At 38.4% G+C, this 13,932-nt stretch overlaps 3 protein-coding genes across 3 annotated transcripts in view; 2 read left to right on the top strand and 1 right to left on the bottom strand.

Moving 5' to 3' along the window:
- Positions 1–690: 690 nt before the first annotated feature.
- Positions 691–2,641, bottom strand: LOC114302045 (SEC1 family transport protein SLY1-like). The gene is made up of 2 exons (XM_082872638.1): positions 2,283–2,641; positions 691–2,097 (listed from the first exon to the last, which is right to left on the bottom strand). Exons 1-2 carry the CDS (start codon positions 2,639–2,641, stop codon positions 963–965), a joined length of 1,494 nt encoding a protein of 497 aa, XP_082728764.1. The 3' UTR covers positions 691–962.
- Positions 2,642–2,704: 63 nt separating this feature from the next.
- Positions 2,705–13,932, top strand: part of LOC114302057 (uncharacterized) — a 28,575-nt gene continuing 17,347 nt past the window's right edge. Inside the window, exon 1 of the mRNA XM_082872640.1 lies at positions 2,705–2,830. Coding sequence (XP_082728766.1) covers positions 2,762–2,830 — 69 coding nt within the window. The 5' untranslated portion in view covers positions 2,705–2,761. The remainder of the gene's footprint in view (positions 2,831–13,932) is intronic.
- LOC145792534 (uncharacterized) lies at positions 10,649–12,087 on the top strand. Its single transcript, XM_082873203.1, has 4 exons — positions 10,649–10,901; positions 10,994–11,050; positions 11,125–11,211; positions 11,290–12,087. Exons 1-4 carry the CDS (start codon positions 10,649–10,651, stop codon positions 12,015–12,017), a joined length of 1,125 nt encoding a protein of 374 aa, XP_082729329.1. The 3' UTR covers positions 12,018–12,087.

Below are 13,932 nucleotides of genomic sequence, written 5' to 3'. Positions count from 1 at the left end.
CTGCAGTGCTGCAAAAAAATGCCAATCTTGGTGTTTTTTTGCATCAATTATGTATGATAATTTAAATTCACGATCTCTTGAGGTAACATCTTTTTTTATGGCTGATATGAGCAGTTGAATAGACTGGAGTTGGCCATCTCAACCTTAGTTGGCCATCTTGAAAAAAGAAAAAAAAAGAAAAGAAAGATGAAGGATTGGAGATGATCTATAAGTATGAGTACTTGTTAGGTGAAGATGTTGCCTTTCTATTGGTGTAGACCCTTTTTTTTTTTGACAAGTAACTTTTGACCATTTTATTTACTCTCTCTCTCTCTCTCTCTCTCTCTCTCTCTCTCTCTCTCTCTCTCTCTCTCTCTCTGTGTGTGTGTGTTTTTACTTGTATTCTATGTATTTTCTAAATTTGCTAAAACTTCTATAGGTGGGCTGATTCTTATGCTAGAGAATCTTCTAGATTAGGTTCTGGTTGGGTCTTACGGATTACCAACCATAATACTACTTGAACCAAAAGCCCGTAAAATTGATTAGGCCAAATTGTATAGTTAGTCAAGTAGATAATCCTAGTTTTAAAGCTTACCAATTTAGTTTACCAATTGATATATGTCATTTTCTGCCTTCTTACCAATTTAGGTTTACCAATTTACTTTACATTTTCTACCTTGTAAGGGGGTGAAAAGCTAGAAAAGGCTATAGTTAGCATCAGTAATTCAATAGCTTCAAGTATATAATTGACTGTTTTACACGGTGTCTTTAGAATACACTTTTTCCTTTCAATGCATGAAGTCATGAACCACCAAATACTATGCTTCAAGATAAAAACTGACATGCCTGTCTTATTGGGCTGAAGTAGCACCACTGCTTCCTAATCCCATCTTTTTCCCCAAAACCGCAAGCTGCTCTGCAAACTGACTACCAGTGAGAATTTTTGTCGTTTCATATATTACAGGTTTGACTGGTTGTTGACGTTATGCAAGCTCTTGCAAGCTCCCATACTCCACATAATTGCCACCACCTATCATAAACACAATAGCTTCTTTAAATGGTCCTTTCAGATGGCTACTAGTTGTCCCAGAGCTTGACTTGGGAGCACGAGGATCAAATACAAGATAAGACTCAATTTCAGGATTTGGTTTCCCCTCCTTGAATGCTTCAATTGTCCTTGACAATGCAAGTTGATGATCGCTAGACAATAGATTCTTCACGCCATCACTGACAGCACTAAGTGACTGCCCATAGAGCTTCTCGGCCCAATCCACAATGTGACTTCTACTAGCAGAATTTGCATTAACCGATGAAACATTTAACAACTTGATCTTTTTGACATACTGAAATGCACTAGTATCAACTTCAGACTCCCTGAGTGCTTCAACCATTTCCACTTCTGAATGAGGCATGCTTTCAGAAGAAATAAGGTACATGATTGCAAAACGCAGCTTATCCAACTTAGTTCCTTTCCCTTTAAGTACACTGAGCAGTTCAGTCCTATCAATACCACCTCTAACCATCATGTCACTTTCTTTTTTGGCAAATGAATCGAGTGACCTCTCCTTGATCTCACCCAACAAAACAGTAGCAATATTAGTATGCTTATCAATCACCTGCTTCCTTTCAGTCAACTCTAGCCGGGAACTCACAGCATTCATCAAATGCTTTGTGTTGCCAATCAAGTCTGTCCCATCAAATTCAGCCCCCTCGTTTCCACTTGTCCTCCTATTCACCTCGTCAACATCCTTCTTATACTTATTCAATTGGGTCTCAATCTCCACAGCCACTTCTGGAAATTCCAACAACCCATTTGCCACCCAAAACGGGTCCATCCTATCCAATTCATAAGATTTCATCCCACCCTTCTCTCCTGGCACACTCAATCTATTCAGCCTCAAACCCAGAACATCATGAACAAGCGCCTTATACCTAAAAACATGCTGTGTAGCAACAAACAGCTCGAAATTAAGATCAAATATACACAAAATCGGCCTCTGAAATGAAGTAGCAAAATTTCCACCTTCAGAGAACAAATTATTCTTTGCCAACAAATGGTCGCGCAAACGATGATCCAGCAAAGACGCGACCATTTCAGCAGGCCCACCGCGCGAGCACCTGATTATAGGGACAATAGCACGGGTAGCCAAAACACAGAACAAACCACTCACAATTTTCTCAACAATTTCCTCAATTTCACGGTCTCCAGCAGAAGGATCATTCAATTGAACATAATAAGACTTATTCGCAAGAGAAAACAAAATATAATCTAGGGTTACAAACTTCAAGTACTGGTCGTGTACCTTGGAAATTCGATTGGTGGAGTCGGAATTGAGAGTCCCCGATGCGAGATCTTCAAAGAGAGGGCGAGGAATCGAAGATGAGAAAGCTGGAAGGAATTGTAGACAGATCGAGGGGCATCGGAGATGATTCGCTGAACGTTGAGGTGAATGGGTTGGACGAAGTAGACGGCGGGGACATCGTGGACAGGCTTGCGGTCCTTGTCGATGAGGAAGTATAGGGTTATGCTGTGCTTGAGAAGGTCCTTGACGTGGATGAGAGGGGAGAGAATGTCTTGGCAAAACTTGTCGTAGATCAACATCTTGTAAACTTCTTCATTCGCTATTCCACTTGAATTCACAGGTTGGTTCAGATTCAACATTCGAGTTATGCATTCTGCAAATCAAAGTCATGAATAAATATCAACAAAATTAGATCGATAGATCGAGAGAGAGAGAGAGAGAGAGATCTACAGGTCTGTCTTTGTCGGAGATTGAGTGCCATGGTTGAGTGTCGTAGAAAGCTTCGCAGGAGAAAGAAGACGAAGACGACGGTGCCATTGTTGTTTCTGGTGAGGTAAGGCTCCGTTTGGATGCCAAGTTGTTATATTTGACTAACGCACGTGTTTGTTTAGTGTGGTGGTGCTTTGGGAACTTGTACCTTCCTTCTGCTTCAAATGTTGTATGATAACAAATGAATTATCAAAATTTGACTGAATAATGGAGTGTCCTTTCCCTATTTTGACCATGAAAAATGCGAGTCTTTATCTGCATATAGAATGGCTGCCTGATGCTGATTCAGTTTATAACTTTATAAGCATTACAATAAAACTTTATCCTTGCATGTCTTATTCGACTTCCGTCTTTATAGATCTAACTTGGATATGAAAAATACTCTCAGGTTATGTCTTCAACTTCCAAATATATTATAAAGTGAAAATTTTAATGATGCACTCAAGATTAATTTAAAAAATGTGGAAGATTTACATTGAAGATTCTTTTTGTTTGGGTTTAATCAATTTTCATGTGGTTTATGTAGTTACATGGTTCAACATGTGTAGACACAAATTTTAAAACATGAAGTGTTTCAACACATTTCAAAATTTATGTTACAAATGTCCACTGTTTAGTTTTTGGACTAAACAGTGTTGATTATTTGAATAGCAGGTTCTTATTTCCGATCTGTATTTTAGATCGTTAATTACACATTTTATATAAATGAAACCTCCGATTAATGAAGAACAAAATAAACAACAAAAGACAATTTAAAAAAAAAGAAATATTTTATTAAGATTGCTATGGGTTTTGAACCCTCGAATACAAAATACAGTTTGGGTTTGGAACCCTTTACCTATTCATCGCCATTAGCGTAGGCTCTTGAGTTCTCTAAGCTTCTCTTCTTCTTTCTTGTAACGATTTGTTTAGCTCTCAATTTCTTTCTCTCTCTCTCTTCTTTTCCACTTATGATTTTTCTGATCCCCCAGTCTTGTGTGATGGTCCTCATATTTATGGAGGGCCATCAGGTGATAGGAACGCTTCATCTTCATTTTGAATTTCAAATTGAATGATAGCACCTATTTGAATTTTGAATAACAGCGCTATCTGATTAATCATATATCTGATTAACCGGATTGATCTTTGGGGTTTCATCCTGTGTGGTGTCCTTGCTGTAGGCTCTACAGGTGTCATCTTTCGTAGGCTCCACGTGTCATTTGAGCATCTTGAATAACGTCGTTAAGATACGACGTTGTTTTATTTATACACTTCAACGGAGCAAATTAATCATTTTGCGAAGTGATTACCTACAACAATCTTATTGTAGGCTCTATGTGTGTCATTGACTGTATTTGAAATTTAAACATAAATTTGGTTTAAAATTTATGTGCCAACAAATGCCCCTCGTGACTTGTACAAGTGAATTTTCTTAACTGTACGAGTCACGACAATTTGGCACTTTTATGTGGATGATCTTTAGGTCTTGGATGGGATTATTTCCTAGTTTTTTTTTTTTTTTTTTTTTTTTTTTTTTTTAAATAAAGGGTTAATTGCCCTTTATAGTCCATGGGCCATTTACTTCTGTTGCATGGGTCCTTTTTGTGGACTTGAATTTTTTTTTTTTTAAGGGTCATGAGTAAGGTCCAAGATTTAATTGGACGTTTCCTTTTGTGGACCTCCAACTTGCCACCAATTTTTTTTTTTTAAGGCTATAATGGACCTTTCCTTTTCTAGGCCACCATTTTAATTGGGCCTTTTCTTTTGTGGGCCTCCAACTTGCCACTATTTTTTTTTTGCAGTAAATTGTTTTCTAGGCCATCATGGATTTTTCTAAACCATCATGGACCTTTTCTTTTCTAGGCCACCATTTTTTTAAATTGGGCCTTTTCTTTTGTGGGCCTCCAACTTGTCACCATTTTTTTTACAGCAGATTTTTTTCTAGGCCATCATGAATTTTTCTAGACCATCCTGGACTTTTCTTTTTTTAGGCCACCATTTTTAATGGGCCCTTTTCTTTTGTGGGCCTCCAACTTGCCACTATATATATATATATTTTTTTTTTTTGCAGTAAATTGTTTTCTAGGCTATCATGGATTTTTCTAAACCATCATGGACCTTTTCTTTGCTAGACCACCATTTTTTAATTGGGCCTTTTCTTTTGTGGGCCTCCAACTTGCCACCATTTTTTTTTACAGCAGATTTTTTCTAGGCCATCATGGATTTTTCTAGACCATCATGGACTTTTCCTTTTCTAGGCCACCATTTTTTAATGGGCCATTTTCTTTTGTGGGCCTCCAACTTGCCACTTATTATTTTTAGGATTTTTTTTTACAGCAAATATATATATATCTATATATATTTTAGGAGTTTGTCTAAATGGAATAGGATGGATTGGCATTGGTAGGATTTCTAAGCCAACACAAACTCTTACTTAGTATTTCAAATCCTACCTAAACTCTTGCTTGTTTGAAGTATTTTAGGAGAACACTACCTCCTTTCTTAAGCAAGAATTTTTTGCTTTATATAACACCTATTCATATATTTTTTCCTGCAGCCCCTTTTTTTCCCCTGCAGATTTTTTGTTTTCCAGAAAAATTCCAGCAACTTTCCAGCCATTATCTTTCTTCTTTTTCCAACAAAGTTGTTCTTCTTATACTTTAAAGAAGATACAAAAGAATCTCTTCAAACTCCTTTAAATCAGGTATGCTTTCTTTTCCATAAAATATTTTCTTTCAGCATGTATATCACTATGTGATGGCCCTTCCCAAAAATTTTTACTAGACCCTAAGTCCACAAATTCTGGACTGCTTTAAAGGATATAAATTTGTGTCCGTTAATTATAAAGGGGTTTATGGCCTCCAGCAAAATTTATGACAAAATTTTTCCTCTGCTAAGGTAAATTTATGGCCTCCAGCAAAATTTTAAGGGACAATTTGTGGACCAGAAATAATTCTGGACTGCTTTGATTACAAATTTATGGCCTCCCAACGCTAATTAACGATTCTTCAAAACCATTCTTCACGTTTTACTAGACCCTAAGTCCAAGTAGTCCCAACAAAGACCCTTCTTGAAAGGATGAATAATCTACTGCCTTCTTTCATAACAAAAGCTGTAGCCTCTTTTCTTTTTATTATTTTTTTTATTTTTACTTGTACAAAAAACCCTGCTGCCTTTCAAGCAGATTTTTTTACTAGCCCAAAGACCCTTTTTTTTTTTGTAACAGTTTAATCTGCTCTCTTTTATTTACCTTCCAACAGAAATTCTCCTCTCCATGAACCTTTTTATAACCCATGAAAATTTCCATGAACCTTTTTATAACCCATATGAACCTTGTGTATAACCTGCTGCCTTTCAAGCAGATTTTTTTTTTTTTTTTTTTTTTTTTTCGTAGCCCAAAGACCCTTTTTTTTGTCACAATTTAATCTGCTCTCTTTTTTTTTTTTACCTTCCAGCAGAAATTTTCTTCTCCATGAACCTTTTTATAACCCATGAAAATTTCCATGAACCTTTTTATAACCCATATGAACCTTGTGTATAACCTACTGCCTTTCAAGCAGATTTTTTTCCTAGCCCAAAGACCCTTTTTTTTGTCACAGTTTAATTTGCTCTCTTTTTTTTTTTTACCTTCCAGCAGAAATTTTCTTCTCCATGAATCTTTTTATAACTTATGAACCTTGTGTATAACCTGCTGCCTTTTTTTTTCACAATTTAATCTGTTCTCTTTTTTTTACCTTCCAGCAGAAATTGTTCTTCTTATAAGGCCATATCAAGTATGCTTTCCTTTTTCTTTTTTTCTTTTTTTTTTTTTCTTTTTTTTTCATGCAACCAGAATTTTTGCAGCATGTATGCAAACATCAAACTGCTCCTCACTTTTGCTCTTTTTTTTTTTTTTTTTTTTCTTTTTTTTTTTTTCAGAGCAGTCCATTTTTCTTTTGAATAAAAAAAAAAGGAAGCAGTCTTCTTATGCCTTGAATTTATATGTCTTATTGTCCTTTACCAATTCAACAAAAAGCACCCTTTTTAGTATAGGCCAACCCTTTTTTTTTTTAAAATAGCAAACTAGTACTGCTACTAGCCTCTTTATTGGCTCTTGTATTTTCTAAAGGACTCCTACAACAACCTCATATAGATATGCAGCTACTAAAAATTTTGATGGTCCCAAAAGGGTAATGACCCAAACTTTTTTATTACTTCAGGCATGATCTGAAATAATTTTTAGCCAGAATAACACCTTCAATCACTGAACCTCGATTTTCTAAGCAAAAGGTCCCAAAAGGGTAATGACCCAAACTTTTTTTGTTAACCATAAGCCCAAACAAAGACTTTTCTTGTTTAAAAAGAAAAAAACATGCTATACCTTTTTGTGTAACAACATATATTTGTTTATTTAACAGTTTTTTTTTTTTTTTAAAAAAAAAAAAACCTTAGCAGATTTTTTATTTTATATTTTTTAAAGCCTGCTACCTTTTATTTTATTTTGTATTAGTAGTTGGCCCAATTGAACAAAACTTCTTCTCTTTAGGTCTTGGATGAGATTATTTCTTTTCTTTGGTCCCTGGCCTTTTTTTTTTTTTTTTTTTTTTTAAAAAAAAAATCTAATCTAATCAAAGCCTGCCCCCTCGTAATTCGTGCAAGTGAATTTTAATTGTACAAATTACGATTTTATTTATTTTTTTTTTTTTGGCAATTATTTCACGTCTTTTTCCCTCTTTTGCAGGCAACGCGCAAGGCGTTAGAGTTTGTTTGCAGGTATCATTGCCCTTTCCAACCTTATGGCAATGAGTGGCTTAAATCCTTGGCAGTGATTGTGTCCTTCACCCCAATGGGTTGAATCCTTGGCAGTGAATGTGTCCGTCACCCCAATGGCTTGAAACCTTGGCAGTGATTGTGTCTTTCACCCCAACGGCTTGAAACCTTGGCAGTGATTGTGTCCGTCACCCCAACGGCTTGAAACCTTGGCAGTGATTGTGTCTTTCACCCCAATGGCTTGAAACCTTGGCAGTGATTGTGTCCTTCACCCCAATGGCTTGAATCCTTGGCAGTGATTGTGTCTGTCACCCCAACGGCATGAATCCTTGGCAGTGATTGTGTCTGTCACCCCAACGGCTTGAATCCTTGGCAGTGATTGTGTCTGTCACCCCAACGGCTTGAAACCTTGGCAGTGATTGTGTCTTTCACCCCAACGGCTTGAAACCTTGGCAGTGATTGTGTCTTTCACCCCAATGGCTTGAAACCTTGGTAGTGATTGTGTCCTTCACCCCAACGGCTTGAATCCTTGGCAGTGATTGTGTCCGTCACCCCAACGGCTTGAATCCTTGGCAGTGATTGTGTCCTTCACCCCAACGGGTTGAATCCTTGGCAGTGAATGTGTCCGTCACCCCAACGGCTTGAATCTTTGGCAGTGAATGTGTCCGTCACCCCAACGGCTTGAATCCTTGGCAGTGAATGTGTCCGTCACCCCAACGGCTTGAATCCTTGGCAGTGAATGTGTCCGTCACCCCAACGGCTTGAATCCTTGGCAGTGATTGTGTCTTTCACCCCAACGGCTTGAAACCTTGGCAGTGATTGTGTCCGTCACCCCAACGGCTTGAAACCTTGGCAGTGATTGTGTCTTTCACTCCAATGGCTTGAAACCTTGGCAGTGATTGTGTCTTTCACCCCAATGGCTTGAAACCTTGGCAGTGAATGTGTCCGTCACCCCAACGGCTTGAATCCTTGGCAGTGAATGTGTCCGTCACCCCAACAGCTTGAGTCCTTGGCAGTGATTGTGACCGTCACCCCAACGGCTTAAAACCTTGGCAAGGGGCTTTCGTCAATTTCTTTATATTTTGACATTTTGCCTTCATTAACCTCTTTTTTTTTATTTATTTTTTTTATTTATTTTTAGGAAGCATGGAAAAGACACTTGAATATCTTCGACGTGACGAGAGGAATGTATTGGATAAATCTGGTCCGAAAATAATTCGACACAAACCTATCACTGCTTTATTGTCACCTGCGGAGTTGGACCCTTACATCCCTTTTCATACAGCTTCCAAAGACTTGATCTATACAGGAATTCGAAACTGCTGTGAGATTCTCGAGAAAGGGCACTCCAAATCAATTGGTTCATTCCCTGTCTCAATCCTTCGTCCATTTTCTGAAGACCTTCACTGCTCCGAATTTAATACTCTTCTTAAGAGAATGAAGCATGAAAAACTAAAGTGGGATAATTCCTTTAATGTCCGTGGCATTTCTACCCATTTGCAATCCCCTATATGGATTTTTTGGTTGAACGACGTTCTTTCCACATTTGCCCCTATTTTGAAGAAGTGTGGGATTTATGCTGCAATCTATGTATCCCAATTTGCTTATGCCAGGAATGTCTCCCTCCTCAAAGGATTCTTAGAGCGATGGTCACCCGACACCAACACTTTCCACACCATTTACGGTGAACTTGGGATCTCTCTATGGGACCTTCATCGCATTAGCGGGCTCCCCATTTGTGGCAAGTTTTATGAAGAGTTCACCCCCTCCAATGACATTTTATATTCGTCCCAGACATCCAAGGCGTGCCGTGGGCTTTTCAACATTTATGCCAGCTCTTGTCAATCCAAGAAGTTTAACCACTGGACTTTTAAATTCATTGACGAATCCCCAACTTCAATTAGTGGTTTTCAACGAAAAGACAGGATCCCTGATGATGTGTATCTTTCTAGTTTTTTGGCGAGCTGGCTTAGCGGATTTGTCTTCCCTCACTCTTCCGGAGAGATTCGTCCGACGACCTTTCATATAGCCACCAAAATGGCAGGTGGAACCTTATTTAGCCTGGCCATCCCCGTCCTTGCATACCTCTATCATTGTCTTGGCAAAATGGCATCATCATCTTCACCTGGGAAGGAAAATATTCAGGGTCCTTTACATTACCTTTTTGGATGGATTTCACTATATTTTGTCAAGACTTACTCTCATGGGGATCCTCAGTCGATTTGTCCGATTCCTGATATTCATTTCATGCCATATCTTGGGTTTATTGGAAACCAATCGGCTGCCCAGTTTTTTACTGATAAATTTCCATTTGTGGACTCTCTCCTAACTTATCGTACGGAGTGTCAGTTTAGGGCTCTTACTCATGAAAGTGAACCTTCAGGCATTCTGGTCGACTCTGAAAGGATATCACCTTTCCACCTTGGATATCTTATATCTTTGAGGCAAGGGATTTTAACTTTCAAAATGGGATTTAATTTCATTTCTGAACCGTATTCCCCTAACCGATACGGTCGTCAATTTGGGTTTGCTCAAGCATGCCCTATACCGCTTAATGTATCTTGTCGGCGGCCCTCTGAGTGGTCTAAATTTTATTACAACTGGCGCCATATGTTACGCTGCGGTACAAAAGTCTCATTGGAGTTACCAGGCTCCCGATCTACTTCTCACGTAACCATGCCTTATGCCAATTGGTGGTTGGGAACTTCATTTACCGTGCTCCAATATGTTACTCATTCCCAGCCGAAATCTTCACGCAAGAGAAAACTGGATATGCCAATTAAAGACCGAAAGACGAAGAATCCTTCTTACTCTAGAGCTAGGTCATCATCTTCACCTACTGTTCTGGAAGCATCATCACCTCAAAGAATGGATAATAGTCGACCACTTATTGCTCCTTCTCGGTCTAGTTACTCGGTTTCAGATCTCCTTCATCTTTTCGAAGATATGTGTAATTCTCAATTTAAAATGAGATTTAGCTTTGAGCAAGTAGATTCTGGCCCTCAATTTGCTTGTCTCGCAAAGCTTTTTCCAGAGACTATGTCTATCAGTGATTGCACAGGAACTTCCCAACCCACCGTAGCGACAAAAACCCCAATGGATCAATTTCGCACATACTTGTACTCTTTTCTTGAAGATAAAATGAGAATATGATTCAAGAACTCTTTGAGGGAGATGGGTATGAATTAACTGCCTTGGGTCGTATTCGCATTAAGAGTGTTGAAATTCCTTCTCCTACCAAATCTTTTGATTGTTCTCTCAATGGAAGTAGCGAGAGTGAAGATGAGTTTTATGACTACACCCCTCTTTTAGATGGCACACCGACTAAGATGAGTAAATCGCCTTCAGCAAATGTAGCTTTTTCTTCTCCTTCGAACGAGTCACCCAAGCTATTAGAGAAAGGTATAAAAAATTTTATTTATTTATTTATTTATTTATTTTTATTTTATTTTATTTTATTTTATTTTATTTTTTAATACCTTTCATTTTCTTAGGTACTGCGCCTCAAACTTCCCCAGCTGCCTCGCATATGCCATTGGCTACCCTTAAGGGTATTCTTATTCATTCCTTGTATCTCATTTTATTTCATCATGTATACATACTCAAGGAACTCTTTTCTCTTTAGATCATGCCACATTGCAAAATCCATGGTCCACTTGTGGGAATCAGAATTTGTCTCATTCACCTAAGTCTCTTCAAGCCGTACACCAAGGTATACTTCATTCATCTATATATATATATTGCTTTTACCTTCTGCGTTTTCATTGAGTATCTCCTTCTATTTTCACAGAAAATACTTCTGACACATTGGAAGAGACAGACGAAATTACTTCTGATACCTCGGAAGAGGCCCAAATTCTTGCAGACTTACTTGAAGCAAATGGGGTTAACAAATTATTTGACAAACTTGAAGCACCCTTTACACCATCTAACCTTCTTTTGGGAACTTCTTCTAACGAAGCAGCCACCCATATTCAGAAAGGTCTTACTATCTCCCTCCAATCAATGACGGATGTTAATGACATGATTGCTGTAGCAAACAACGTTTTCATGATTTTGAAGAGTTTGGGTGTAGACTTCATCTCCTTTTATGAGAAGGTTAAGATATTCCTTGAGTGCTTTGCTTTGAAAACCCAACTTGCAGATTCTTCAAACTTGTCTACTGCAGAATTTGAGGCCCAATATTATGAGAAGAAGCTTCATTTCGACAAAGTTTCTGGCGAACATGAACAATTGTCTGCTTCAATTATCAAGTCGGATGAGCACATTGCGGGTCTTAATCAAAGGATTATTCAAACTAAAGAGTTACTCAAACAACTTGAAGAGGAATTGTCATCCACCCAAGCGGAACATGCATCCTTTATGTGTGATTTTGCACAAGCTTCCGAGAGTGTTTCTAAATCAGAAGAAGGCATGCAAATTGCTCTGAATGTTTTGAACCAACACAAGAAGAAGAATGGACAACACAGTGTTGTGGAACGTGCTTTTGAAAGGGCTAAGGCTTCTCTTAATGAATGAATGCACTTTTATTTTTTAATTCATCCGAACATAATGTATTTATGAAATTTCGCTCAATGATAGATTTATTTGTTATATGAAATTTCTCAATACATTGATTTGTCTTATTTTAGCCGTACACAATAGATTTATTTGTTTATATGAAATTTCTCAATACAATACATTGATTTATCTTATTTTGGCCGTACACAGTTTATACTCTTGCGGGCCAGGAGTATCCAATGTTTTATCACCTTAGATTTCGGTGAGGTATTTTAGCAGTTTAACCACATACAATACCGTTGGTGGTGTTTGACTTTTGTTTGGCCGTACACAGTTTATACTCTTGCGGGCCAGGAGTATCTAATGTTTTATCACCTTAGATTTCGGTGAGGTATTTTAGCAGTTTAACCACATACAATACCGTTGGTGGGTTTTTTTTTTTTTTTTTTTTTTTTTTTTTTTTTTTGCCCTAACTTTTGCCTAGGCCGCCCTTTCGGGTTTTCAACCTAGCAGGCTTTCTTAAGGGTAATATCTCTTCAAGAACCTTGCATTGGTTGGGGGAATGATTCTGTCACCATCCATCGTTATCAACAAATAGGCCCCATTAGAATAAACCTTCTCAATCACATAAGGTCCTTCCCATTTGGGCTCAAGCTTTCCTTTGGTTCTTCGTGAGACTACTATGGGTGTTCTAACCATTAGTACCAAGTCCCCCTTTTTAAAGGAACGAAGCCTCACTCTTTTATTGAATGCATTTGCCATCCTTTGTTGGTAGATTTCCAAGTTCTGTTGAGCATACAACCTTCTTCATCCAGGGTCCCCAGCTTAGCCAACCTCACTCTTGCACTTTCATCTTCTGTTAAGGACTCTTGTATTGCCACTCATAATGATGGTATTTGAACCTCAAGTGGTAACACTGCTTCTCCTCCAAAAACCAACGAATAAGGGGTTGCTTGAGTAGGAGTTCTGTGCGAAGTTCGATAAGCCCACAAAGCTTCTTGTAACTTTTCGTGCCAAGCTTTTTTGTTCTTATCCACCATCTTCTTAAGAATTTTGCACAATGTCTTGTTGAAAGCTTCTGCCAAACCATTGGCAGGTGCATGATATCTTGATGAATGGTTGTTTTTGATTTTGTACTTGGCAAATAACTTGTTCAAAGCATCACTCCTGAATGGCTGTCCATTATCCATGATGATACTTTCTGGAATCCCAAACCTGTAAATGATATGGGTTCGGATGAACTCGGAGACACCTGTGCTTTTTATATCCTTTAAAGCCACAGCCTCTGCCCATTTTGAAAAATAGTCAGTTGCAGCTAGGATGTATCGATATCCTGCTGAAGATGGAGGTACAAAAGGACCAATAATGTCCATACCCCATGCTGCAAATGGCCAAGAACAAGTTGTTAAATGTAAAGGCTCTGGGGGTTGGTGGAGAAAGTTCCCATGGAATTGGCAGACTTGGCATCTTCGAGCATAATTTATGCAATCTGCAAACATAGTTGGCCAATAGTATCCCAACCGTTTTAGCTGCATATGTAATTTAGGACCACTTTGGTGTGCCCCACATACACCTGCATGTATTTCTGCCATTACCTCTTGAATACGCTCCTTGGCTATACACCGCATGAACATTCCATCCAAAGACCTTTTGTATAACGTTCCATCTTTCCACAGGACGAATTTGGTAACCCTGCGTCTCACTTTAATTCTTTTTACTTTATCTTCAGGTAGCCTACCATGTTGGAGGTAAGTTATGAATGGTTCCCGCCAATCCTCCTCGTTTTCTCCTTTCGTGGTGACAACCAAGATTGGAACCAAGTCAGAAACCTCTTTTAAAGGTTGTAACACCCTTCTTTCACCTACTGTGATAGTAATTGTTTTGCTATCTGGTAGGGTGAGTGATGCAGCCAAACTTGCAAGTGAATCAGCTC

This window comes from Camellia sinensis, chromosome 6 (assembly GCF_055761805.1).
Source record: "Camellia sinensis isolate YWXY chromosome 6, ASM5576180v1, whole genome shotgun sequence".
In the NCBI taxonomy this organism is placed as follows: domain Eukaryota; kingdom Viridiplantae; phylum Streptophyta; class Magnoliopsida; order Ericales; family Theaceae; genus Camellia; species Camellia sinensis.
This window is presented reverse-complemented; position numbering and strand designations above follow the sequence as displayed.